At 47.5% G+C, this 26,121-nt stretch overlaps 4 protein-coding genes across 8 annotated transcripts; 3 read left to right on the top strand and 1 right to left on the bottom strand.

Annotated features, from left to right (window-relative positions):
* The first annotated feature begins 234 nt into the window (after positions 1-234).
* LOC116498186 (fatty acid-binding protein, liver) lies at positions 235-2,638 on the top strand. Its single transcript, XM_032202443.1, has 4 exons — positions 235-301; positions 1,290-1,462; positions 1,755-1,844; positions 2,588-2,638. Exons 1-4 carry the CDS (start codon positions 235-237, stop codon positions 2,636-2,638), a joined length of 381 nt encoding a protein of 126 aa, XP_032058334.1.
* Positions 2,639-3,594: 956 nt separating this feature from the next.
* On the top strand, positions 3,595-14,015 carry SRSF10 (serine and arginine rich splicing factor 10). 5 transcript variants are annotated; one of them, XM_032202151.1, is made up of 7 exons: positions 3,597-3,738; positions 5,370-5,474; positions 7,160-7,263; positions 8,913-9,075; positions 9,384-9,437; positions 9,609-9,710; positions 12,806-14,015. In XM_032202151.1, exons 1-7 carry the CDS (start codon positions 3,674-3,676, stop codon positions 12,822-12,824), a joined length of 612 nt encoding a protein of 203 aa, XP_032058042.1. In that variant the 5' UTR covers positions 3,597-3,673; the 3' UTR covers positions 12,825-14,015. The 5 variants fall into 5 exon arrangements, with proteins under 5 accessions (XP_032058041.1, XP_032058042.1, XP_032058045.1 ...); XM_032202150.1 differs by lacking the exon at positions 12,806-14,015 and having other exon boundaries at positions 3,595-3,738; positions 9,387-9,437; positions 9,609-12,799; XM_032202154.1 differs by lacking the exon at positions 9,609-9,710 and having other exon boundaries at positions 9,387-9,437.
* A 1,186-nt stretch (positions 14,016-15,201) lies between these two features.
* Positions 15,202-18,465, bottom strand: PNRC2 (proline rich nuclear receptor coactivator 2). The gene is made up of 3 exons (XM_032202300.1): positions 18,390-18,465; positions 17,456-17,661; positions 15,202-16,681 (listed from the first exon to the last, which is right to left on the bottom strand). Exon 3 carries the CDS (start codon positions 16,661-16,663, stop codon positions 16,238-16,240), a length of 426 nt encoding a protein of 141 aa, XP_032058191.1. The 5' UTR covers positions 16,664-16,681; positions 17,456-17,661; positions 18,390-18,465; the 3' UTR covers positions 15,202-16,237.
* Positions 18,466-24,140: 5,675 nt separating this feature from the next.
* Positions 24,141-25,205, top strand: CNR2 (cannabinoid receptor 2). The gene has a single exon (XM_032202492.1). The coding sequence runs from the start codon at positions 24,141-24,143 to the stop codon at positions 25,203-25,205; it is 1,065 nt and encodes a 354-aa protein (XP_032058383.1).
* Positions 25,206-26,121: the final 916 nt, after the last annotated feature.

The raw sequence follows: 26,121 nt of genomic DNA, 5'->3' as shown, positions 1-26,121 counted from the left end.
ATCCCAAAAGGGTCGGTCAAGGTAGGACTTTGTAGAAAGCAGAATGAACGAGAGGTTATGATCATTAAGAACAAATAAACGATTAATAATTGTTACTTCACTGTTAATAATTAGCTGATCATCTCACAGTTTGGGCTGGCCTTACCCTTTCCATAAATAGCATCTGAGTGACCAGGGAGAGCCCTCATTTTCCTGTTAGCATCACTGCCCCCACACTGCGTTGTATCTTCCATAATGGCATTCAGTGGAACCTGGCAGGTCTATGCTCAGGAGAACTATGAAGAGTTTCTGAAAGCTCTTGGTAAGTGTCAAGTTACTTCTGAAACAATTTCCTTGATTTGCAACACATGTTTTGCATAGCATCTTTTATTACAGTATTTCTATGTGCTTGTTTTTTTTTTCTTTTGTTTGTGTGGCAAACTGCTCCCTATCAGGTAAGTCTATTACATCTGATTTGAAAATGAAAAGAAGCAGTCTTAACACCAGTCCCTCATTAAAAAAGAGGTATATGAGAAAATGACTTATTTTGGTTAACACATAATTTTACTAATACATTTAACTAGAATCAATTTGTCAATGACATACAGATTTCCAATGTGCTTTAGTCAAGGGGGCACTTTCCCTAGCATTACTGATTAATGTATGTGATAGCTGTTTCATAATCTATAAAGAATTGACTTTGTAGTTATGATTTAATAGGTGCCAGCATTAATAAAAATGCACTTATCCTCTTGACAGTCTTGGCAAAAAGATTCACATGTTTTTAAAAGTAAGAGATGTTCAGTAGAAAAAACTCAGATACAGTTGAAAAGCCTAGCTCTGCAGTGTGATGCCTACAGCAACCCATTTCCTGCTAAAGATGACACCTTCAAGTCATGCTAGAGACACCCTGTTAAGGTAGTTTGAGGTACCTGCACTGTTGCAGCTCCAGCCAGACAGATAACTGTCATCTCCAGCCTCCCTGGAAAGAGATGAGGGAAACTGAATAACACACATAGTGTTAGTCACAGAGAAATGTCATGCTGTGAGGAGCCATTCCTGAAAGAAACAAAACATTCTCACACAGTATTAATCACTACAGTATCTAAATCTGCACAGACTAGATGGAATGGAACAGAACGTCCATCAAGAAGTGAGGAATCCAAAACAGGATTTGCCTTTTACCTTGGACATCATTTTCTGTCATTGGTTTGTACCTTCTGCACCTTGATCAGAGAAAAGAATTGGCTATTTCATATTGATGCACTACGTCATAACAGAAAAAGTAACTTTTTTGCCTTTTTTCACAGCACTGTCAGAAGATATTATCAAAGTCGCTAGAGATATTAAGCCTGTTGTTGAAATACAGCAAAAAGGAGACGACTTTGTGGTGACGTCAAAAACACCCAAGCAATCTGTAACTAACTCATTTACACTTGGAAAAGAAGCTGACATTACTACTATGGATGGCAAAAAGCTAAAGGTAACAAATTTCAGGAACAAGCGCATTTCTATTCATCTTTATACTTCACTTTCTGTGCATGAGTGAAGCCTGTTTGTATCACTTCCATTACCAAAAAAAAACATGCATACATCTATCATTTCAACAAACAGAAATGTTTCTTCTAAAACTCTTATTAAAATACTGTGACCTCCTGCTTAAATTAGCAGACGTAATTATGAAGCATCGGTATCATCTACATTGATTTCCTATCTATGTCTAATTGAATTTCATTAAATCTTCAATTTTTTATGTTTTCTATCTGCTTCAACAGTGCACGGTGAACCTAGTAAATGGGAAGCTTGTGTGCAAATCAGATAAATTCTCTCATGAGCAAGAAGTTAAAGGAAATGAAATGGTGGAGGTAAGTGTTAGAAAATAACGGTGCATTAAAGGAATGCTGAAGGGAAAACATTCTGTGTTGATTAGCTCTTAAGCGTGGGCTCAACACATTTAAAAAAAAAATGCTGGCCCCCAAACTGCTTTATTACTTGCAGAATTCCTTGCAGATGCTTTTGAGAACTATTATCCTGGGAACAATTCTAAGCACTGGAGAGTGAAAGGCTTTAGCTGGGGAGCATTAGGTAGAAAGACTCCTTATAAATTCCTGTAGATGACAATACAGTTGGCCCACTGACACTTCTTCAAAGTCCTTTAGTAAGTTCTAGATGATTTATCACTGACAAAGAGCTTTTCTCTAGAGTTAAGCTCATCAAATTACCCAAGCAGACCTTTTTAGAAAAGACTACCAGAATGCGAGCTGACTACATTAAGGTTATGTCTTTTGGACATGCAACTTCCTAAGATCAATTTGAGTGTTTCAAACTACTTTTCTAAAACTAAGCAAAACACGTGGCAAAATAACACATCACTGTTTGGGATGGTGGATTTCTGTTATGGGAAGCCTGTCTTTCCTGCACTATATACTATATACTTTGTTACACCTGTACTTATAGGCAGGCACTGAAACTTCTACTAGGCTCTGTGGAATATTCTTGTGGAATAAGATGGATTTATAAATGAAATACAGAAACTTCTAGTCACTTAGCTGTAAATAGGCATCCTAAAGCCCAAATGAAAAGCAAGTTGTGTGTTTGTCCCCTACAGACTATAACTGTTGGTGGAGTAACGCTTGTCAGAAGAAGCAAGAGAGTTTAAACGCCGATCGTCTTCCTCGTGACACCTCTACCTACCTAAAATAAAGTGCCCTTTCCCTAAGGCCTGCTCTTTGCTATCTGCAGGCACAGTGCGCGTTGCGCTGTGGCCGGTCCGTCCTCACCAACCCCTTCCCGTCCTGCCACGAGCCCCCCAGCCCCTCCGTCAGCGCCCTGCCGAGCCTGGGCCCTGCTGGGGTAAGGGCGGCAGGGAGATAAACGCTTCCTCCCTCCTCATGCACTGGGTGAACGCGTTGGGTTCCCGTTGCCGTGCTTACAACGTGTGGGGACAGGGACAGGGGCGCTGTGAGGGCTCAGTGTGTCACAGCTGTACCAGGAGGGGCAGCGCCCAGAGCGGCAAAACAAAGCCGAGGCGCTCCGTGCGCAGGGGCAGGGGCACATCTTTGACAACACAGCCCCAAAATCCCCGATTCTCAGCCCAAACACAGGCGGGCCGCGGGGGGTGGGGCCGCCCCTCAGGGCGGGGCGGGGCCGGCTCCTCAGAGTGGGGCGGGGCCATCCCATAGGGGCGGGGGCATCTCATAGGGGCGGGGCCGTGCATAGGGGCAGGGCCAAGCCATGGGGGCGTGGTCGTCTCGTAGGGGCGGGGCCTCAGCCCCCGCCCCGCCGCCGCCAGCAGGGCCGCGCGCGCGCTTCCCCCACTTTGGGCGGGAAAAGCCAGCCGCCGCCGGGGCGCAGCGAGGCGCATGCGCGGGGCGGGCGAGGCCGCTCCCGCTCTGGCCGCGGCCGAGGGCGGGCGGCGCCGCTCCGCGCGTGCGCGCGGGCTCCCGGCGGGCCCAGGCGGCATGCGCAGTGCGGGCGGGGCCGCTTTTGGCGCCGGCGGCCCCTTCCCTCGCGCGCCGCGCCTCGCGCCGAGCTCTCGCCGGAAGCCCCGCGGGAAGTCTCGCGAGAGGCGGGCGGGCGGGCGGCGGCGGCGCTGCGTGCAGCTCGCAGGGGTCGCCTCAGCCGCTCGGCTCCCCGCAGCGCCCGGGCCCTGCCGCTCGCCGCCCCCCCCCGCCGCGCCGCCGCCGCCGCCGCCATGTCGCGCTACCTGCGGCCCCCCAACACCTCGCTCTTCGTGCGGAACGTGGCCGACGACACCCGGTGAGGGGGGGCGGGCGCGGGGCCGCGCGGGCCGCGGCGGGCGGGCTAGGCCGCGGAGCGGGATGCGAGGGGATGGGGGGGGGTGGGGAGGGGACCCGCAGCCCCCGCCCGCCGCGCTCCGTGCTCGGCCCCCGCGAACAAAGCTGGGAGCGAGCCCCCGGCGGGGGGGGAAGGCCGGGCGGGTGGCCGCGTGGCCGCCGCCGTCCCCGCGGCCGTGGGCGCCGCTCGCCGCCCGCCCCCTGCCCCGGCACGCGGCCGGACGAACGGAGCGGCTCGGGGCGGTGACTTGTAATGAATCGGGACAGTCAAACAGCCCGCACTGCCGGGTTCGGTGCTCGGATGTTCCCGGTAAGCCGCTAGGCCTCTCTGTTCGCCCCTGCAGTTTATCGGCTCCCCTTCGCGTTTGTTACCGCCCGTGAGGCATCCCCAGAGCGCGCCGGTCCGGAGCGGGCGCACGAGTTGGAGCTGCTGCGGAGGGTCCTGCGGGGCCTCGGTGCTTACAATGAGAGCCCCAGTTCTTAAACCTGCTGCTTGCACCAAAGGTGTTCGGCAAATAACAACAGCGAAGGCATAATGGAAAGAGCTAGGAGCCATATAATGATTAAAAATATAAATAGCCTCAAGTTAAAAGTGGTATTTCTTGGGTCAGTTCGCGTTCAGTGCCAGGAGAACTTTTCCTCACAGGCAGAGTCAGGAAAGAAGACTTTCAAACTTTTTTTTATAAACAGCGTGCCTCCCATTCAGGCTTTAAGCTTCAGTGAAATGGTGCGTTCTTTTTAGAGATGGTCTCATTGGGGGATCCTGAAGCTGGTTGTTTCAGTTGCCTCCTGCAGTCATTGACTATGAACAGCATGGATTTTTTCCTAACGGATGAGAAACATCAGTAACTCTTCCCTGTCACATAAATAACATCATACATCAGTCTTCCTCATACAGATTATTGTCGTAAAATGGCACAGGAATAGATATGTAAAGAAGCTGAAGTAACTAAGGAACCTTCCCAGTGAAGAGACGGGAGTTATTCCAAGTGCAGTTACCGATCTGGGGAAGGGTTTTGCACTCCACTCTCTAAAGCCACATCTTCGGAACAGCTGACCTGAGGGCATGAGTGGTTGCTCACTCAGTTCTGTTCTGTTTGAAGTGGTTGTGAGTATTGATAATCCTATGGAAATCACTTCGTGCCACTGAACTATTATTAAGCTTTTTCTTTGGATGGTACAAGTAATGTTTACATGCTGTAAAATCCACGTTAATAGGTTATGCTATGCTTAACTCTTAGATCCTTCTTTGGACTTTCTGCCCATCTTTGCACTGATCTTGCTGATGTCTGTCACTTCTCATCTCAGTTTGCGCTTCTATTACTGAGTTATGCTGAACACAGGGCTGAAAATCTCAGGGTCACCTCAAGCATCCTGAGGCTTGACAGTGTCTTAGGAAAGCCCGGTGTGTTGCTTAACAACGAATGACTAAAACACTTCCCCCCCCCGAATATATTTTTACATGCATTCTGTACCAGGAGCTTCCAAAAAGATGGGTGGTCATACTGAGGGTAGATTTTTTATTATTTATTTAGCGGATGTTTCTTAACACCTTTAATAGTGAGAAGACATGAGATATTTGTGATGTTCTAGGTCTGAAGACTTGCGCCGTGAGTTTGGTCGTTACGGGCCTATAGTTGATGTATACGTTCCACTTGACTTCTACACTCGTCGTCCCAGAGGATTTGCTTATGTTCAATATCCTTTCTTCAGATGGCTGATTAGTGAGGGGTGTTGAAGTTTGAAATTCAAGTTTGTGTAAGAGGTAACAAATCTAAATGAAAAAGCAGTTTACTTCTGTGTTGTATCTGATAAGTGTCTTCTGTTGTGGTGTCTCATTATTTTTGAAGATTAACTTATCTACCATTTGCTTTGCCTTTTTGCAAAACTTAAATCAAGTCCAGTAATATAAAAGCTTGCTTATGTCTCTGAAATTGATATGCTGTGATTTAAATGAAAATTTATCGCTGATTCAAAATTGTCTACCAAGTTTTTATTATAACTGCTATGTAAGTAAACTTGTGCGTAGCAAACTGTGGCTAGTATTCGTTGTTAATTTAACAAATGGGAACTGCAATCAATCAAAAGCAGATTGTATAAAAAATGAGGTGAACTTCTTTCTTTAATATTGTCCCCTAATTTGCTGTCCTCTGTTGTTGCCTCAGAGTGTAAAGCTGTACAGTAATGGCGACCCCAAAGAGAAAGCATGAAAGAACCTTTAGAGTAGAGTTCAACAATTGAGGCAAGTAGACAAGCCAAAGACCTCTTAAGGATCAGGCTTGAAGAGAAGGGACAGTTTGGGAAAAGAAAAAATACAGAAAAGCTGGAAGAAGGACAAGCCATAATGGGAGACAAAGCTTCGCTTTATCTGCAAAAGGGGGAAAAGGTTGTTTTTCAAAGTTAAAGATAAAGCCATCTGTCATTTTTGGCCAAGCATCTCATGACAAGTCCTTCTGACAAGCCCTTAAAGAGTTAAAGGTCAAGATGAAGTTGAATGGTGGCCAAGATTAAAGGAGTCATACCTGATGTATCCTACAGAATAACAGTTTTTCTTCTGTTTGTCACGTAAGCAGTAATTTGAATGATTCTGGTTTAGTCCGTTGACAAAACCTGTAATATTTCTCTGGTGGGTACTGTTGTAACTGTGGTCTTGACTGAAAATGCGTTCGTTTTGGTTTATCCAGATGCGTGTTCCTGCAGTTTGTGTTCTGCACAGATGATGCTGATCATGAGCGGAGTGCCTATCAGGAGGAAGGCAATTCATTCTTCCAGACCATGTTGCTAGAAGTTGTGTGAATTGAAGTAGTGATCAATCGCACAGATCAAAATTAGTAATGATCGTGTTACTGAGCGTTGGGCCTGATTGGTAGAGCAGTTGGTAGTTCTGTTACATGCTTTTATCTCAGGCTGCTGGAAGTCTGTATATATGTCCTTGGTATTACGTAACTTGAACCTAAAAATCAACTGGTGGCTAAAAAGAAAAGCTTCCTCGCAATTCTAAAATGAATAGACACGTATCGATTTGCTTCCTGTTAGCATGCCTACCAATTTAAGAACTATTTTTTTCCATAAAGTGGATGTAGTGCAGAGAACTGAATAACCATTAACAAATAATGTATCTTGGGAAGGATTCTCTTTCTTCCTTACAAGTGGATATTGCATAGCAATTGCTTGCTGATGGATAACTTCATGGCCATATTGTGAGGGTTTTTTTATCGTAGTTCTCAATCATTGGTGGCTAACTTAAAAATTGCTACAGTGTGGGCTACTATGAACAAAATAGCCAGAAATAATGGGCTACAAAACTAGAAAATATCTGACTTTTTTTTTGAATACCAAATCTGTAAACTACTCAAATTCCCAAGTACCTTAACACTCACCACATTTGAAGATGTCCGCGATGCAGAAGATGCTCTTCATAATTTGGACCGAAAGTGGATTTGTGGTCGACAGATAGAAATCCAGTTTGCGCAGGGTGATCGGAAGAGTAAGTGCCTCCTCGTGCGTATTTCATCAGGATGTGTTTAGTGCCAGATGACATTACACATGTTAGTAATTGTTGGGAACAGTTTCTACTTGCATATAAATAGTATGTAGATGGTTTTGCTTTTTATCCAATAACTGTTATAGAATCATAAGATGGTTTGGATTTAAAAGGACCTTATTAACGTCTTTCGTTTTAATTAAAAACAGATAACTAAGTACAGCAGTCAATGCAGTATGATTATTGCTAGCTGAAGATACTTAACTCTCTGTGCAGCTTTGTCAAGCTACTTTGCAGGAACACACTGTCAAAAACTCCCTATCAAAATGAGTAGCTCAATTGTGTTGTGATGTTTATATTGTGTTGAAGTGTGTTCGTGATTCTTTGACGTTTCCCAGTGCAGTCCAGTTTCCAGGATTGAGGTAATGTCTTCATTTTCATTTGGCTTCAGGATATTAAAAAAAAAAGACAAGGTATCTCATTTCAACTTGGAAGAGAAGTCTTATTTTCTGAAGTTAATTGTAAAGGCAGTTTACATCTTTTATCTGTTATTCATGTATGTATTCTTAATATAGAGATAGATACATATATTTACCAAAAGCATGTTTCTTTTTATATAACAGATACCTGTTGGTCTAAAACAGGACTATAATATTCATGTTCAGCTCAGGAATAAGAGTGCCATAAAGATCTTTCAGTTAAAACTATCAAGGTAGTCCTTGAATGTACCATTTCAACTTCTGTTGAACTCAGTGGAAATCATGCTCTGAAGAAGAAACTTCTGTCCTATATGTAAACACTGGGATTTCTTTTAAGTTTCTAAACAAAAAAAAATAATTAAATCTACTTTCCTGTTGTCAACTGGAACAGTTAAAACATAAAAATTTTAGCTGGTAGGGCAGGTAATGTTTATTATAGCATGATGTATTTAAAATACATTGACCGTGGCTTTTGCAATTGAATGAAAATCAGATTTAATACAGACAGAAGAATAGCTGTGCTGCTTTGAGAAAACAGAAGACTTCTAATTTAATTCTAATTATTTTAATATTCAAGCTACACAGTGAATGTGCATTGTTGTATAGGGAAGAGGGCTACTTTTAGAATCCAGCTCCTTTGTGTGGCATCGATTGCTGCCTCGGTATAAGTTGGCTTTCAATAATTAAAGAAGGCTGGGTCAAGTGTAATGCATGGCACTGTGTAGTCAAACGGGTGGTTAACTCACTGTTAGCTGCCACTTAAGAAAATTCAGGAATGTTAGAATGTTTCAGTCGTGGGTTTGGTTTGTCAGGTGGCCTCAAATCACTTCAGTCAAGTCTGTGTTCTGGCGGTGTGGAGCACTGCTCTTTTCTTACTGTTTTTGATGGGTTTTGTTCTGGTTTGAGTTCGGTGGTTGTTTTGTGTTTTTTTGTTTGTTTTTCCCCTCTTAGGTTGATAATACTCACAAAGCTGCGGCATTTAAAGCAGCAAAATCCAAGTGCTGTACAGCATTCTCATCTGTTTTTTCCTGTTCCTTTTACAATCATCTTTTCTAGAGACGTGAATGAGGATTTTTACTAAACATAAAGTGTATATGAATAGCATTAGTACTGTCATTCAAGGGAAAATAGGGTACTTTAACTTGAAATCTTAAATATTGCTATTTTTTACAGCACCAAATCAAATGAAAGCCAAGGAAGGGAGAAACCTATACAGTTCTTCTCGTTACGATGACTATGACAGATACAGGCGATCCAGAAGTCGGAGTTACGAAAGGAGACGATCTAGGAGTCGTTCTTTTGATTACAGCTACAGAAGATCATATAGTCCCAGAAAGTAAGTGCAGTGTGTGTTTAGCTTCAACTACGCGGCAGTCTGTTGGAGGAGAAACAACACACTGAATATTATATTAAATAATCATTAAATTTTTTATATTCTTTTTCTATATTCCCTTTGTAAATTGCTTGTGGGAGTTACATACTTGCATGCTACATCAAATCAGAATTATTGAATGAAATGATTTTCTGCTTCATTGAAGAATAACTAAAAGCAAATGCACATTTCAAAAAATATATATTGATCACTTGCATGCGTACATACATAGGTATTTGTCACCGTTTACTTTTTCTGATATACCTTTCTAGCAGTAGACCTACTGGAAGACCTCGTCGTAGCAGGAGCCATTCGGACAATGATAGGTAAAATAATTTTTACACCATTTAAATTGAAAACTAGAGCACTGTATTCCTTTAACTGTAGGTTTAAAAAAAGTTTCTCCTGCAAAAAATGGTAAACAATTTTTAATGTACTAGATGTCTAAGAATAGTGTTTTTACATTCAAATCTCCTCTCTCCCCTTTATTCTGATAGGTTCAAACACCGCAATCGATCTTTTTCAAGATCTAAGTCCAATTCAAGATCACGATCCAAGTCACAGCCCAAGAAAGAAATGAAGGCTAAATCACGGTCTAGGTCTGCATCTCACACCAAATCTAGAGGCACCTCTAAAACAGATTCTAAAACACACTATAAGTCCAGCTCAAGATATGAAAAGGAGTCGAGAAAAAAAGAACCAGCTAGATCCAAATCACAGTCAAGATCACATTCTAGATCTAGGTCAAAATCCAGATCAAGGTCTTGGACTAGTCCCAAGTCCAGTGGCCACTAACTGTATCCGTGTTGGTTTTAGGCATGTAAGATTCATTTACACACAGTTCAGTTTACTTAAGTTATCAGGAATACAATGTTGCAACAGTGCTAAAACAACAACAACAAAAAACTTTTTGTCAGTTTTCCCTGTAGCAGACAATGGTTAAAATTGAAACAGTGTTGAGAAGCCACTGAGACAGAGGGGGAGAGAGAGAGGGAGAGAGAGAGAGAGAAAGAATGTCCTGGTTACATGTTATGGGCAGCTACTGAATTGATTGTGGTGTCTCTATGTATATTTTTGTAAAGATTTGCATTTTTAATGCTTAGATATTGGTGATGACTTGATTGATCGTAATTTGCAACATTGTCCTATTGAAAATGTCCTACCCGTAGAAATTGGTACCAGTTTGTGCTGAACAGTTAAACCAACTGTTTAACTTGTTCTTTAATGCTGAACTTTGTGGTGAAATGGAAAACTGGACAGCTGTAGTGCAACACTGACTGCTGTGACATGCAGACTGGTGATTTTATGTTTCCATTGTTCAAAGGCAGGTTTCTGTGTTCTCCATGCCCAGTGACACAAGTAGGTTGGTAAATGGAGCTCTGTGGAGAGAGATTTTTGAAATTTCTCTTCAACCCTGCCATCTGGAGAGATGGTACTAACGTTGCATAGACTACACAAGGAGAGAGTTAGTCTCGGAAGCTCGTTCAGAGAGCGTGCAGTGTTGTGACTTGTCAGCATAGAGGCTTCACTGCTTTGGGCCTGGCTGCTAAGCGTGTAAGGGGGGAAAAACACCTCGAAATGGAAAATTAAATTCAGATTTCAGCAAATGACAGAGCAACTAAATATTAGGTTGTGTGTACATTTTAAGCAGTTTTTGTATCTATTCTAAATTTTAGTGAGCAGTTAACCACGAAATTGCTTAGTTTTCCTGCTGTTAGATACAAGTAGATTGTTTCAAGTTGTGTGTGTACAGTATATAAGAACTAAACTTCTATGCCAATGACTCCTGTGGTTAGTTGGTGTATTCATAGGTATAAAACTGTAGCCATCTCTCTTCTTGAGTAACAAAGGCTTGCTTTTACACATCAAAAAGTATTTAGTCGAGCAAGTCTAAATCACTTCTTCCTCAGAACAACTAGTGGACTGGTTACAAGGTTTCGTTTTACTCAAGAACAAGTGTTTAAAGTTGGATATGAACAAGAGCTGCATCTCTAGATATTTAGTTTCACTAATACAGTATATTTAGTAAATTGAATGTGAAAAATAACAAAACCGGTGTGTAATCTTACCAGTATTTCTCTAGAAGGCAAGATATTTTGTTATGAAAATGGCTTTTGGCATTTTTTTCTATTTACCTTCAAAAGCCAGCATCAAACACCTAGTGTTCTGTGCTGTCTGTGTAGTAGCATATAATGACATGGATTTTAAAAAGTTCCTTTTTAGAGAAATGTTTTAGGGTTTGGTTCTAGTGTGTTCAGCAGGGCCTTTGAAGAAATGCAGATGGCTTTTAAATATTAGCAGTGGAACGTGCTTAGGGAATTGATTCTAGGAACCTTTGTACGTTTGATAGTATTTCTAACTTTTTTCTTTACTGTTTGCAGTTAATGTTCATGTTCTGCTATGCAATCATTTATATGCACGTTCCTTTAATTTTGTAGACTTTCCTGGATGTATAGTTTAAAAACGGCATAAAGTCTATTTAAAACTGTAGCAGTAGTGTGCAGCTCTAGCAGAGGAAAGTTGTGGGATTAAACTTTGTATTTCCTTTCTTATAGAGGCTTCTAAAAAGGTATTTTTATATGTTCTTTTTAACAAATATTGTGTACTACCTTTAAAACATCAATGTTTTGATCAAAATAACTAAAGACCCAGCTTATTTTCTGCTTGCTGTAAATTTAGCAAACATGCTGTAATAAAAAAATGAAGGAAATGCTGATCCACTGGAATTATTGTAGCTTTAGAATTTGACTCCAGAGCATGGTTAGGCATAGAGCTATGCATCCCTTACGGAGTAAAATCCTTACTATGGTATTTCAGTAAAGTCAGGAATTTGTTTGATGTCTGAATAAATATTTCATATTTTTAAAGGGGTATTAGACAAAATAAGAACAACAAGCAAATGTTTCAGTCTAATATATTGACGTTTCTTTTTCCATTAACTTCCATTATTGCTGGATGAACTTCCCTATGGTTATAATTCAGATGTTAACAGACAGGTTATGAATTACTAAAAGTCAATGATTGAAGATTCATTTAGAATCAAATTTCTAGTAACAGCTTATCATTTTACACGCTGCCTAAAAAAGTGTCAGCAATGGTTCTCTACAAAGTTGTAGAACTTTGACATTTAGAACTCGAGTTGCCTCTTGGCACATGTGGTACATACAGCTAGCCCTTCTTGAGCCACTGAATAAAACAATTCTGAGGAACACTTAAATGCTTTGGTAAGCCCACTCTTACATTTCTGAAGCTGAGCTGTGATTTTCTTGTAGCCGTGCATAGAAGTGTCTTGTAACAGCAGAAAACCCACACTCTTTAGGCTTCTGTGAATTAATACAGTCTTCAGAACTAAGATTCCACTTAGAAGTGGTCCACCGATCTCTTGGGAGTGTGTGGTAATGCTTTAGTCAGAAACCTGCAGGGGGTTGCTGTAATCAGGGTTCCCATGTTAGTCCAGCCAGAACTACCGCTGGATCGGTGGGGAGGAAGAACATCTTTGTGGTCCAGGCTGAGGTTCTGATTTGTGACTGAAGAGTAACAGTGACATACCTTAACTGTTGTGTCAGCATGTCCTTATATTGTGTGCCTCAACATTTGTGTATAGCACAGTTTATTTTTTTGTTTTAAAAATCCAATTCATTGCAAGTATAATGTAGTATCTGACAGTTCTGATGGTTCTTTCTTTCTCTCCCAGAGGTAGGACTAAACTTTGACTTGACTTGTGTATATGAACAAGCCAGAAAAGCCGAACACAAACCCACGATGTTTCAAGAGTGCATGAATAAAGATGTTGTCCTAGTTCTTGCTCCCATGGAAAAATTGTGAAGAAGCTGTTCTGTGGGCCTTTCAGTTGGGGACGAGTTAGCAGGATGTGGCCAAAAGGGCAGGGAATGTTTACGCATTCACGCAAGTCAAGCCACAGCCCATCTAGATAACATCTCCCTTCCTTGATGCAGGTACCTGTGCCTGCTCTAAAACAGCAGTAGCCTGTCTTGTGCAAGCTACCCGCAGGTTATGCACAGCTGGAATGCAAGAACATAAGCAGGCTACAAAAGATCATGTATAGGCATCTTTCTTTTGGAGTCTCAAGAATGGTGGGAATTATGTTTTTCTGTGGTAAACTAGATTTTGTCATTCCTGCAAAATTTGTAGAATTGAAGTAGTATGTACAAATTCTGCTGAAAGTAATGCTGTGCTCCAAAGTGTCTGCAGCGTATTGATTTATCTCAGCAGTAATAGAAGGCTCTATTGGAACTTCTTTTTCACTAAAAGTCCACGCACCCAACTCATAATTAAAAATCTTAAATTTAGTGGTTAAGTAGCTGGGTGTTTAAATTAGGGACTATGATAGACTGGTCTCTGAAAGCTAAATGTTATCCTTTCTGTCTTCTAAAGATGTTTAAATGTACAGTATAATGGCTTTATTCAAAGTGGAAATCTTCAATTTAAATGTTATTTTGAGCTCTGCTCTTGGAAAGAGCTTTTTCTTTTTCCTTGTTTAGTCTGGGGTAACAGCTTGAAGTCTGTTCAGAGAAGGGTAATTGGATTGATATACATTGCAGCACTGCTACATAATTTTTGGCAGGAATGTTGCAGATAGCATTTTTGAAATACAAAGGAATAAATTTACACATTTTTAGGACATAATCACCCATTAATAATTGCTGGTTTTCTCCATTTATCTTGTAACTTGCTTAAAAAGTTTGTAGTCCATTGCTATAATAATTGTCTACAGATGCTCTTACTGATGAGACTATTATAGGAAGGGAAGACTATGTACCCTGTAGTGTGTTTGATCAAAAGATGCTGTTTTATTCATACACATCCTTTCTTCTTGAGTTTTGTGTTCCATCTGTGCAAATAACCCTGTGAATTGGGAATAAAATGTACAAGTTTTGACTATATCTTGAGAGCACCTTCTGACTTGATTAATACAGCTGTAGTCTGTTGCAGACTGTCAACCAAGCACTGAAATAACCAAGGGTGTTTCCTCTAGCTCAGAGGGCTTGAGCCAGTGACCGGAGGCGGCAGAGCAGGACTGCAGCTGTACTCAGCTGTGCCTCAGTTGCACTCCCAGAGTAGCGCCTCTAGCTCCTGAGTGCAGCTTTCCTGGGCAGTAATTCTCAAGCCTGTTGCTTGCCAATTGCTGGCAGGAATGGATGAGAGGCCTGGCACTGAAGAAACCTCCTTCATTGTTAAGTAATTTCCAGGTTCTTCAGACAGTCATAGCCTAAAGAGACGCATGGATCGCTCACCTGGGTTTCTAAGGTTGCTGATGCTTTTTGCAATCCTCTGGTTTGGGGCCACTCACCAGTAAGAGTGGTGGCATTGGGTACATTAATTGGTATTCTTAAATGTCAGTGCTTTATAGAGCTCTTTGAATGCCAGAACAACGCAATCCCATTTCTCTACTACCATCTGAAAATAAAGGCTTGGGAGGGTGGGGGAAGAAGAATTTTTATTTAACTTTTTGTTACCAATTTGTACATACACAGTAATTGACAATTTGAAATAGAGCATACACAATCTAACTGGGATACAGCTCTTACACTGGTGAAGGTCCAGGTCACAAAGTTTAAAGACTGCCAATGAAAGAATAGATTTGTAAACATTCAACCAGCTGCCAATATATTTTGAATGCATAGGAAAACATCTTCAGTAACATTCCACGATCTGCAGAGCTCCCTTTCAAACTAAACCACTTTCTGGATTGTTGCAGAACCTCAGACTATCACAGTTCAGTTTATTTCTATTACAGGATCAACTGAATTGTGATAGCACTGAAATCTGCATGTTGACATCCAAACTTCACAAGTTTTAGTAAATACTATTACAAAATGTTGTAGCATTAACTTTAGAAATGAACGTTTTAACAGTACCTTAACATTTTAAACATTTTTTTAACATTTTAACAGTACTTCTCCTATGCATTCAAAAATCAGTATCTGAAAAGTGAGCTTTTTTAATTTTACTACAAAACTAAAAATAAGCCTCTTTAGCACTGAATTACTTTAAAAATGAGCTCACAACAAAATAAAATGTATGCATTCACTGTGTATCAAGTGAAGAAATGTCCTTTTACAGTTTGTATTTTTTTTTTAACAAAATATTTTTTTTTTAAATCAGGCCATGTACTCAGCATGGTCATCTTACATTCAGTGGTTTTATACTAAAAATACTTCTGTGCAGGAAAGCCCAGCATAAATTTACATATGCTACAACGTTTTACATTTATTTACATGGCTCTTTTTTCCCTATGAGAACATTTTATACCTGCCACAAGATACGGCAACTGAAAGCAATTGTTAAGGACAACCCATTGAAGACTCACTTAAGAATTGCTCCAGCTTTTTCACAATTAGCAGTGCAATCAGTATGAACAATTTTTTTGGACTTTTTTGGCAGTCATCTGGCAAAGCAAAGTATGTTCCTAATTGGCACAGTCTGACTTGAGATTCCAATGCAGTACAGCTACAGCTGGAGAGAGACTGAAATACACATCTGCTACTTGTGTTCTTCCATCTTTTTGAGAACATGCATGAGATTCCTAGATCTAAATTTCAGTCACAGGCTTGAGTGCCAAATAAAGCTCACAGGTATTACTGAAAGGACAATAATCACCAGTACTAGTAATTATTTTCACTAGTACCTAGGTTAAAAACTCCCCTCTGCTAGGAAATTCTGCTCTGCAGTTTTAAGTAGCAAATTTGACACAAGTCTGAATGGCAAAATACCTGACTAAAGCTTTCAGTGCATTTTTTTTCAGTTAATGCTGCATTAAGTTAGGTAAAAGCTGGTTTTCTAATGCCCTAAACAAAAAGGAGTCATAATTCCAATTTTGAGAGACAATCCCATTTACAGTAAATGTAATAAATGTGACAGCTCAGGATTTGGTTAAAGTGATTCTAGGGAAAATGCCTATTGCAGAGCACTTAACTTTTGAGGTAAAACACTAGAATAATGTAAACTTCCCTACCCAGTCCCTTCTGTTGCAACTAACTATATGTAACAAGAACATCTAATTCTGCTTACCTGTGCCTCTACATTTACAAATAACTATTCTCAAATGTGAAACCCTGTAAATTTAAATAATTTTAAATAACTTTAAAATATGAAGATTTCCATCTCAAGCCTGGACTTTAAGTAATGTTTTAAGCTGAAATGTCATCATTTCTTTATCAGAAGGTTTAAAAGAAACAGGTACCCAGTGACTTGGTGGCTTGGGAAGAACACTTGGTGAGGGTGGCTCACTAAACTTTGCTCCAGCGTAGTTCTGATTGGTCTGAGGAGTGAAAAACAGGTTACGATTTGATAAATTAGGACTCCGATTTTGATTTTTGGGGAAATGAGCATTGTTCTTTCCCCCTTTCTGCATGGCCTGCCATGCACCAGATGATGAATTGCATCCATGTCCTCTTTCTTTCTTCATGTGGTTCATCTTCATTTGTGAATTCTGGTCTTTACTCTTCTGCCTGTTTTTAAGTTGTTGATGGTTCTTGGTAATATTTCTGGACTGGGGAGCTGGAATGTTGAATCTCTCTCCACCACCCATCTTCAACTTAAATGTCACCTGCAAAAAAGCAAGGAAAAGTTTGGATTTTTGTTTTTCAAAACTGATAAATTTTAAGGAAAAAGAAGAACTACAGTGTAGCACATCTTCCCAGCGGAAGACACCGAGTGGCTACAAGGGCTTGTCTTGACAATTCTGCTGCTAACAGCTGACCAGTACATTGTGAATCAAACCTTCAGGAACTCTGTACACCAGTTCCCTTCGGCAGCACTCGCAGACCACCGGGCTATGGAAAAGCTGCTTCCAGACAGCGCAGCTGCTGAACATAACGCTGCTTTTCTCCACAGCAAGAGATGCTGCTGGGAGAATGTGAAAGAAACATTGCTCACAAAACACAGCAGCAGATGTAAGGCACCGGTATTAAATCCTGACGACATTCAAACCAAGCTTTTGTTGTACCTGAAGATCTGAATGAAGTCTGCACTGATAAAGCCACTCCCCGGTCTTTCTGGTAAATCCAAGAGAGACCGTGATGACTCCTGATACTCACTTAGGCATTACACAGCAAACCACAGCAAGGTGATGAAATCGCAGCAAGGAAGGGGGGAAATCCACTTCCCAAACTTCTTCTGGAGGGAGATGGGGGCAGGAGGGTAGAGGGTAGTGTACAGAGACAGACTTGAGCGTGTTTGGGGAAGACAGATTGAAAACAAGCTCAAATGGAAAGCAGCCGTTCAGAACTGGACTTGTGAAGCAGACAGACAGATGCTATCACACAAGGCACCTTCATGCTGACTCTCCTACAACATACTATTTCCTCCAAGCTCCATTTACCTTTCAGTGGCTTTCTCAGATTCCACACCGTCCAACTCTTGTCCCCTTTCTTGCTTCCAAGCCTGAAAAAGTAGGTGGTGCCTTTCACTGGACTCCTTCCTTTGGCTAGGAATAGAAGTTTTCATGGGATGATCTGCTGTATTCAGCCAGGTAGCCGAGCCCAACATCGGATTCTCGGCACTGAAGCTCCAAGGGAAGAAGTCCAACTGCATAAATGAGAAAGGAGTTGGTGTCAGATTAGAAAAAAACTTTTCCCTTGTGAAAGTTATCAAAAGCAGCTGAAATTCACAGAATTAACAGTCAGTTGCACCTTCATTGTTAAAGCTGACAATATGTTTAAAACGTTTGTGTTTGTTCTTTTTTAAACCACAGTAATCTTCATCTATGTAAGTTAACCTCACCATTGTGCTTCACATCCCCCAGAAATTTCAATCATGCTCTAGGTATCTGCTAATAAATATTAAGGGGAGGCAAGCAGTAACTTTACCCTCTTCCTGGTACGTGCGGAAAAAAAAAAAAAAAAAAAAAAAAGGTCAAATACAGCTAAAAACACTCGGGGATTAAATCCTTGTGGGCCGGCCCTTCAGGATGGCTCGAGGGGAAAGGAACCCCCGGAACGCCCGGCCCCGGCCCGCCCGCAGCCCCCCCGGCGGAGCTCCCCGGCCTCTCCCCGCGCTGTTCTCCCGGTTTCGGTCCCCACCCGGCTCCCCGCCGGCCCTGCCGTTACCTCCCCTCCCGCTCAGACCGTAGGGCCCCCCCCAGGCCCCCTCCGACCCCCGCCGCCCCGCGGCCTCAGGCAGCCCAGCGGGAAGGGGGCACCTCCCCCCCCAAACCCCGGGGCCGTCGGTCCCGGCGCTCCCCGGCCCCGGCCCCGGGGCGCACACAACATGGCGGCTGCAGCGCCCGGCCCAGCCGCGCCGCTGCCGTCCCTTACCGACTTCTGTCCGCCTCCTCCGCGCACACCGCGGGCCTCTCGGAACCGCCTCCTCCGCTCGCCCGCCGCCACGTCCCGTCCCGTCCCGTCCCGTCCCGTCCCGTCCCGCCGCCCCCCCCAGCAGCGCCGCTCCGCCGGCCCCGCCGCTGCTCGCTCGGCCACACAAAATGGCGGCCGCGGCCCTGCGCCGCGCCCTGCTCCCCCCGCCCCTCCCGCGCCAGCCAATGGCAGCGCGCGGCGTGCGCCCTCAGCCAATGCGGGCCCCGCCCCGCCCGTTGCCGGGGCGACGGGGGCAGATGGGCGCCGGGCGGGGCGGGGCCTCCGTTTGAATCCCCCCGCCGCGGGGCACGGCGGGAGCGCGGCCCCGGCCCGCTGAGGGCGCCTCACGGGGCGGCCCCGGGTTTCACCGCAGAGCCCCGGGCGGGGGCTGCAGCTGCGCTCCCCTGCGCGCCTTCCTCAGCCCCTCAGAAGGGGTTTTGGGGGATTTTCAGTGTCAAAAACAGCAAAAACCGTCAAAAAAGCTCCCCCCGGGGCGGAACAGGCGGATGAATTATTCGTTATGTGCCCGGCGAGCCATTGCCCCAGTTTTACCCCACGGGTGACAACCTGCTGCTGGCGCTTGGCTTTAAAAATGCCACAAAAAGTAAAGATCTGGGCGTTGTGAAGCGTCCGGTGACACACCTGGAACCAGTCCATGTCCCCGTTGGTATCACCTGAGGCAAACGTTAACCAGGGTGACAACCTAAGGGGTTGGTTTGTTTGTTTGTTTTTTCATGTGGGAATTGCTCGGTTTATCTTTTCTTAAAATTCCACATGAAAATATTAAACACGGGGTAACGTTTACAATACCCTTTATTCTATTTGGGCAGAGGACCTTTGGTTCTCAAAGCAATCCACGGGAACTAGATGGGTATTTGAATTTCTCCAGAGAACTGTTGGGAGGTACAAGGCAAGCAGCCCAACAATCTAACGAAACCTTTTACTCCAATAGCTTAAAGCTCCTTGTAAATTTTTAAAGAAAACAGAGGCAGGATACCTAAAGGTACTTTCTATATAAGCTGCTGTGGATGCGATTCAGGTCCATGTCCAGCACTACCCAAGCTCGTTGCCTCCAGAGCCGGAGGTTTCTCCTTGGCACCGCTGACACCAGCACCGAGCAGCGGCACCGCACACACCCCACTCGCTGGAGCCCTGAGATTTGGTGCCCAGGGAGATTAAAAAGTCTGCTCTGAAGCGGCTTCATTGCAGCTCGGTGTCGGAGCTTTGTACAGGCACAGCCAGCAGTGCCTCCCGAGTCCCACCCGTCCCACCCGCTGTCTGACAGCTCCCTGCCGAAACCCACACCAGCAGCGAGTCACCAAGGCCCGGAGAGGCCCCGGCCCAGTTAAATCAATACAGCTCTCACATCCTATCAGCAGGAAAAGCATTCTCACCCTCAGCCCACCTCACAACACACACCCAGGTGGTTCTCAGCACAGGCTCTGCTTGCATGGCCAGAGCAGAGAAGCCACACTTCACTCATGTGAGCCACAACACGCAGAAGGCAGTCATTTGGTTTTTCCTCTAAGTGTTTCCTCTCGGGGTGCAGCACGAAGCCACGCCATCTCTCTGGCCCCTTATCAGTGCTAGCGCTGCCTCTCCCCCCAGCCATGAGCCGCTCTTCATTTCCCACATTTGGCACACACCAAATTCTGAGAAATAAAAACTTGCAGTGCTCCCAGGAGCACAGCCACAATTCTGCAGGTCCCAACTGCCCCCTCACAGCCGCCCCAGCCGCTGCTGAGCCGGACCCCGCTCACAGCCCCACAGCAGCACCGGGACACGTGGGGGGCCGTGCGGTGCCCCTCAGCCCCCCAGCTCCATGGGCAGAGGGTGCAGGCAAACAAATCGCCCTGGGGCTGCGAGGAGTGGGAAGCTCGCTGTGGAACAGCAATTATCTCCTTGCAGTCACCGTGAGGAGCGCTGTGCGACCCTAAGCGGCCTCTTGGGCTGGGGCAGTGACCCCCGCCCCCCCCCAGGCTGCTGTAGCTGCGCTGCCCCCACGGCTCTGCCTCGGGGAGTCCCTGCGGCCCCCGAGCGGGGGTCAGGAGCCCGGGGCCGCTCCAAGGAGCCCTGGGTGCTGCTGGGGGCAGAAAGGGAAGGGCCGGAGGGGGCAGAGGGGCCCGTGGGGGCCGGGGCTCCCCGCTCCGCCGGGCGGGGGCAGCCGAGCGCCGCGGAGCGCGCCCGGGGCTGCGGGGGGGCTCGGGGGCGGCCGGGGCCGGGGCTCGCCCTCCGCAGCCGGGGGGGGTCCGGAGGGGTCCGCCGGGGGTCCGCGGGCCGTGGCGGTGCGGCGGAGCCCGGTTCCTCGCCCTGGCGTTTGCAGGGAGAAAACCCTCCCGGAGCGCATCCCGGCGGCGGGCACGGAGCAGCGGCTGTGACCCGGGGGGGTTCCGGCTGCCGGTGGGGCCGGGCCCGCGGCCTCCCCAGCCTGCCCGCAGCCCTGCACACCCACAACACCGCCTGTTCCATGTCTGCTTCCAGGCTCTCGTCCTTCCCCTCCTCTCCCACCTTCCCTTAGAAATCAGGGAAAGATCCTGGAAGTCGCTCTCCTCAGCCACTGCGTGTGCACGGGGACTCGGGGGCTGAGCAAACGGGGGCTGCGGGGTGCTGTCAGGCAGAGGCAGAACACCAGAGCCAGAGGGGAAGTGGGAAGGAAAGAAACACGCTTACACCAAAACGATGTGAGAGAGAGAGCAAGAAACCAGACCGAGGGTTTGCACTGATGGATTCGCAGCCCGGGGGGATCAGAGGGAATGGTGCCCAGGAGCCCAGATGAAACCAGAAGCGATGTGACGGGAGGGGGAAGCAGGCACCGTCCGCAGCTGCACGAGCTGCCCTGGGAGCCCGAGGGTGGGAAGCCCCCGGCCGTCTGCAGCCGAGGCGTAGGCGTGAGAAGGTGAGTGGCTGCACTCGCTGCCCCAAGGGACATCCTGCAGCCCAGGATCCTCTTTCTCACGGTGAGAGGCACCCTACCTGGGAGCCCGCAGCGCTGACGCACGCACACAGCCTGGGGAGGCTCTGCCACCGAGGGCTTGTCGGGGAGATTCCCGCTGATACCGGGGATGAACTGCGGTGCCATGCGCAACACAGAGTGCGAAAATGGTTTTTGGATGAATGCTTTCTTAGCAAGAACAAAAAAGGTAAGTGTTTAAACAGCGGGTTGCAGACTGACTCTTTAGAGCTGGTTTTAGGAAACGTTCACATTGGCTATGCCAGAGGCTTGCCTCCCAAACCTGAGTCTGGTTCTGAGCTCCCAGGCTGAGTGCTCAGCGCTGGCTGGTGGTGGTGGCTCCCTGTGTGGGGTGGTTTCAGCAGAGCAGCAGCTTTGCCATGCTTGGTACCGGCGCTGGCACTCGTGTCATTGCTCTGTGGCCGTGCACCTGTGTGCTCTGAACGCTGTCACTGTGCAGTCACACGTGAACAAATCGTGACTCTGAAAACAAAGCAAATAGTCCTCGGTGCAGCACCTGTGCCAGAGAGTTCCTGGCTTCAGGCAGGGAGCTGCGGGCATTGCTCGGTGCAGGCAGAGGGACAAGCCGGGGTGAGCAGCTACCGTGCCAAAACTTCTCCTGCCACTAAAACAAGAAATTGTATACAAGTGAGAATATTTGTAAAGCAAACAATATTTTGCTTTTTCAGCAAGTGAAATGTGAAAGAAATTAATTTCAAAGGTTTTCAGATAAATCACTTCACCTGTTCATACGATGTGAGTGCTGCATTTTGTTGTAAAGACCAACTCTCTCAGAAATACTGGTGATGGAAAAAGGGCCAGACCGCACAAGGAGATGGGCGCTTGGCTCGGCCCATGTTCTGAGGTCGTGGAGCCTCTGCCACCGAGCAGACCTTGTGCTGGAGCAAAGCCCTGTGCGTTCCCTCGCAGACACAGGAGCTGAAGGAAGACTGGGGAAGCTCAGACAGAACTGCAGAGACTCGTCCTTGTCATTCAGCCGGAGACACAACAGATGTGGGGAGAGGAGGGCTGGGCTGCCGGGCTGGTTGCTACGAGCCCAGCACAGTACCTGCGTTTTGAACCTAGGGGCTTATCTGCATTATGGCAGCTTAGTGGCAGAGCTGTGCAGGACAGGCAGAGCAGGAGGTGGTTTGCTGTTACAACCAAATTCCCTCCCTAAGCGCCGTGACACGAGGGGCAGCATTTTGCTCTCCTTCCATCCCTTGCCTGCTGTTCGCTTGTTTCCAAGCTCCTCGGTGTGTTCTTTGGACACTGAATAAGTGCAGAGGCTGGGAGCTTAAGGTAGTCCTGGGAGTGCTGGCTGCAGTGAACACATGGCACGGTGATGCTGGAGTTTGCTTAATTAAGAGCTGTCTTGGTTTGGATGCTCGGGTTTGGCCGGGGGAGTTTGAGGTACTCGGGGAGGCAGCTGCTGCCCCGGTGAGCCCCGAGATACGTCGCAGTGCCTCTGGCTGCGCAGCATCTCTCTGGTGCTCAGGTTTAACACCAGCAGCTACTAATTACTGCTGCACTCGTAATGTTTCTGAGAAGAGCTGCAGGAAGCAGGAGTGCTGGGTTGGAGTGCAACATCTCTGCTCCCGTGCGATTGCCCCATGGCAGGGCCTGACGTAAGCACGGGGAGGCTTGCCGCAACGCTGGGCGACACGGCAGCCCAAAGTCCAGGCCCCCCCTGCTCCGACGTGCCAAGAAATGCACATCAGGACTGAAACGTTCCGGCTGCAACGTGCGACCGAAGGCCCTGCAGCCGCTGATGTCCGAGCCCCGACGTGCGGGGCTGGGCTCTTCTGAGCGAGCCCCGGGCAGCCTCGCAGGGGTTTGCAGCACAGGAACAGTGGTGGCGGTCAGCGACCGGCTAACCAAGGGGAAGGAAGTAACAAAAGCACCACACCTGGCACTCCGCTGCGCTGCAGGCAGGGTTTTCCAGCACGGTGGTCATTTGCTGGTGGTTGTAGCCTCCAGGGGCGGCTGCCGTCACTGCTGAACCCCGGACACCACGCGGAGCAGCCGCAGGCGGTCGGTTACCGGTGCCTGGAGCCCAGCAGCCACTGTCCCACGGCCGGCCTGCGCTGCCTCGCGCTGTTTGGACATTTTCCCTTCTGAAAGAGCCGAGGGCAGGCAGTGACGGTGCCTTTTCTGCCTTCAAGAAGGGGAACGCTGCCGGCGCGGTGCTGTCCTCCAGCAGTGGCAACTCCTGGCCCCTTGGCCTGGATTTGGGATCCTGGCTGCGGGAAGCCAGCCGGGTGCTGTTGGGGTTTCTGTCCCGAGGGTTTTTACACCGCTGGGGTACGAGCTGGCAGCGCATCAGCACACAGCACCCCGCGCTGCTAACCAGGCAGTGGCAGCGTGTCCCAGAGCCGCCTCCTCGCCTGCTCTAACCCACTCGGGGTGACCTCGTTCCCCTGTTGTGAGGCAGTGGGCAGCGCCCCTCGTCCTCCCCCAGCCTGGCCCTGTCCCAGCCACAGCCCAGCACCACCGGGAGCCCCTTCCCGTGCTGCCAGCCCCGAGCCCCAGAGCCTCGCTCAGAGCTGGCCCGGGGCACATTTGGTCTGGGGACCTGAAAGTATCTTGCACCAGGCTCTTCTCCTGCATAAACAGAGGGATGTCCCTGGGGGCTGAGCTTATTGCTCGTTGTGCTCCTGTAGGTGTTGTCCCTCACCTTGCCCTTGGTCTTTTTCAGAGCACCTGAAGTGCAGAAGGAAGCTGAAACGCTCCCTGCAAGCTCCTGGCTCCAGCTGAGTACAATGGATATCTGTAATAAAACATTTGAAAATGCCTCCTCCAAATGTAGTGTGAACGCCATGCTCATGGAGTGCTTCATGGTCCTCAGCACCCAGGCACAGAAGATAAGCATCGCCACGCTTTGCGGCCTCTTTGGGACGCTGTGCATCTTTGAGAACTCTGTGGTGCTGTACCTGATCTTCTCCTCCCCTGGGACCAGGAGGAAGCCTTCCTACATCTTTATCAGCAGCCTGGCCTTGGCTGACCTCCTGGCCAGCATCATCTTTGTCATCAGTTTTGTTAACTTCCACGTCCTTAATGAAACCGATTCCTCTAAAGAGCTGTTCCTGCTGAAGCTGGGAGGGGTCAACACGTCCTTCACAGCGTCCCTGAGCAGCCTGCTGCTGACAGCCCTGGACCGCTACGTCTCCATCAGCCGGCCCTCCGAATACAAGCTCCTTGTGACGAGGAAGAGAGCGTGGGCAGCCCTGGGGGTGCTGTGGGCGATGTGCGTGACCACCGCCTCCCTGCCCATCCTGGGCTGGAACTGCTGCACGCTCAACTCGACCTGCTCCGAGCTGTTCCCCTTTGTGGATGACAACTACCTGTCCAGCTGGGTCTGCCTCGTCATGGCCCTGCTGGGGTGCATCGTCTACGCCTACGCACACGTGCTGTGGAGGGCTCACCAGCACGTGGCGTACATGGGGAAGCACCAGGCGCAGGTGGGAAAGCAGAACAGCAGGATGAGGATGGACGTCATGCTGGCCAAGACCCTCGTCATGGTGCTGACCGTCCTTGTGCTGTGCTGGTCGCCGGTCCTCATTCTCATGATCTACAGCATCTTCGCCAAGCTTACCGATCACCTGCGCAAGGTGTTTGCCTTCTGCAGCACCCTCTGCCTGCTCAATTCCATGGTGAACCCCATCATTTACGCCCTGCGGAGCAAGGAGCTGTTCTCCTCCCTCAGGGCGGTCTTTTTCCGCTTCAAGAGGCGGCTGAGGGGCACGGACGACAACCCAGAAGGGGACAGTGGCCACAAGTCCTCCATGGCAGAAACCGTCTGCGAGGATGAGGTGCACGTAACGTAGGGAGGCAGCAGTGGGAAGTCAGCGCTCAGGCTGGGGGGAGCCTCTGCATCATTTTTCTTTTGGATTGCTTTTCTTTTCTCTTCTTATGGAGGTCCTGGGGGTGCCTGGCATGGCCCCAGCTCCTGCTGATGTTATTCTGGGACACTGGGACATGAAGTGCCCGGACTGCCAGTCCCTGGGCTGCTGGTGCCGCGTTACGGTGAGAGCAGCGAGGCAGTGGGTAACGTCAGACCCCAAAACAGCAAATCCAGGTGTTTGGTGGCAGCTCGTCCTGCCTGGCCCCCAATCTGTCCACCAGTAGCCTCCTAACCCATTTTTCTTACATTCAGTTCTTACATTCTCCCTTGAAATGTATCTGTATTCGGGTGCAACACTCCACAGACCTCCAGGTTCTCCAGCGGTCCCCAGCCGCCACAAACACCTCTGAGCACCCACGGACAGCAGCAGCGTGATTTGTACAAGTGCCACCAGCAAAGCACTCACAGCACCTCGCTGGGAGCACAGCAGCTGTGGAAACAGCCTTGTGCCGGGGCGCTCGGTGGTAGCAACACGGTGACAAGAGGTGGCAAAAAGTGACAAAAGGTGGCAAAAGGTGACAAGAGGCCTTGGTGCCCCGGCAGAGGCAGGAGGGAACAGCGGGAGTGGTGCCAGGGCTGCCTTGCCACAAGCCCCGGGGCTCGGGGACTGTGTCCATGAAGTCGTGACACCCGCGGGATGCTGCAGGCACGTTTCCTGCAGGCAGCTGATGGGAAGCCGACCCGTGCCTCACAGACAGTGCTGGAAGCTGTGTGATTAAACGTGAACGTGAAACCCTGCTCGAGCCCTGCAGCCTCGTCCCAACCTCCCCAACCTGCGGCGCGGAGCCCCGGGGGCTTCCACCCGGCAGGAGGAACTGGGGGAGGCCCCGGCCGGCTCC

Source organism: Aythya fuligula, chromosome 23 (genome assembly GCF_009819795.1).
Source record: "Aythya fuligula isolate bAytFul2 chromosome 23, bAytFul2.pri, whole genome shotgun sequence".
Classification (NCBI taxonomy): domain Eukaryota; kingdom Metazoa; phylum Chordata; class Aves; order Anseriformes; family Anatidae; genus Aythya; species Aythya fuligula.
Note: the sequence above shows the minus strand (reverse complement) of the source record. Positions and strands in the feature narration are given on the sequence as shown.

What these genes read in the sequence shown, in the direction of transcription:
- LOC116498186 (XM_032202443.1), top strand. Translation starts at nt 235, where the DNA reads ATGGCATTCAGTGGAACCTGGCAGGTCTATGCTCAGGAGAACTATGAA. An exon ending in TGGATGGCAAAAAGCTAAAG is followed by an intron (nt 1,463 to 1,754) that starts GTAACAAATTTC and finishes CTGCTTCAACAG; the next exon opens with TGCACGGTGAACCTAGTAAA. An exon ending in AAGGAAATGAAATGGTGGAG is followed by an intron (nt 1,845 to 2,587) that starts GTAAGTGTTAGA and finishes TGTCCCCTACAG; the next exon opens with ACTATAACTGTTGGTGGAGT.
- CNR2 (XM_032202492.1), top strand. Translation starts at nt 24,141, where the DNA reads ATGGATATCTGTAATAAAACATTTGAAAATGCCTCCTCCAAATGTAGT.
- PNRC2 (XM_032202300.1), bottom strand. Translation starts at nt 16,663, where the DNA reads ATGGGTGGTGGAGAGAGATTCAACATTCCAGCTCCCCAGTCCAGAAAT.
- SRSF10 (XM_032202149.1), top strand. Translation starts at nt 3,674, where the DNA reads ATGTCGCGCTACCTGCGGCCCCCCAACACCTCGCTCTTCGTGCGGAAC. An exon ending in AACGTGGCCGACGACACCCG is followed by an intron (nt 3,739 to 5,369) that starts GTGAGGGGGGGC and finishes GTGATGTTCTAG; the next exon opens with GTCTGAAGACTTGCGCCGTG. An exon ending in TGCGCAGGGTGATCGGAAGA is followed by an intron (nt 7,264 to 8,912) that starts GTAAGTGCCTCC and finishes TATTTTTTACAG; the next exon opens with CACCAAATCAAATGAAAGCC.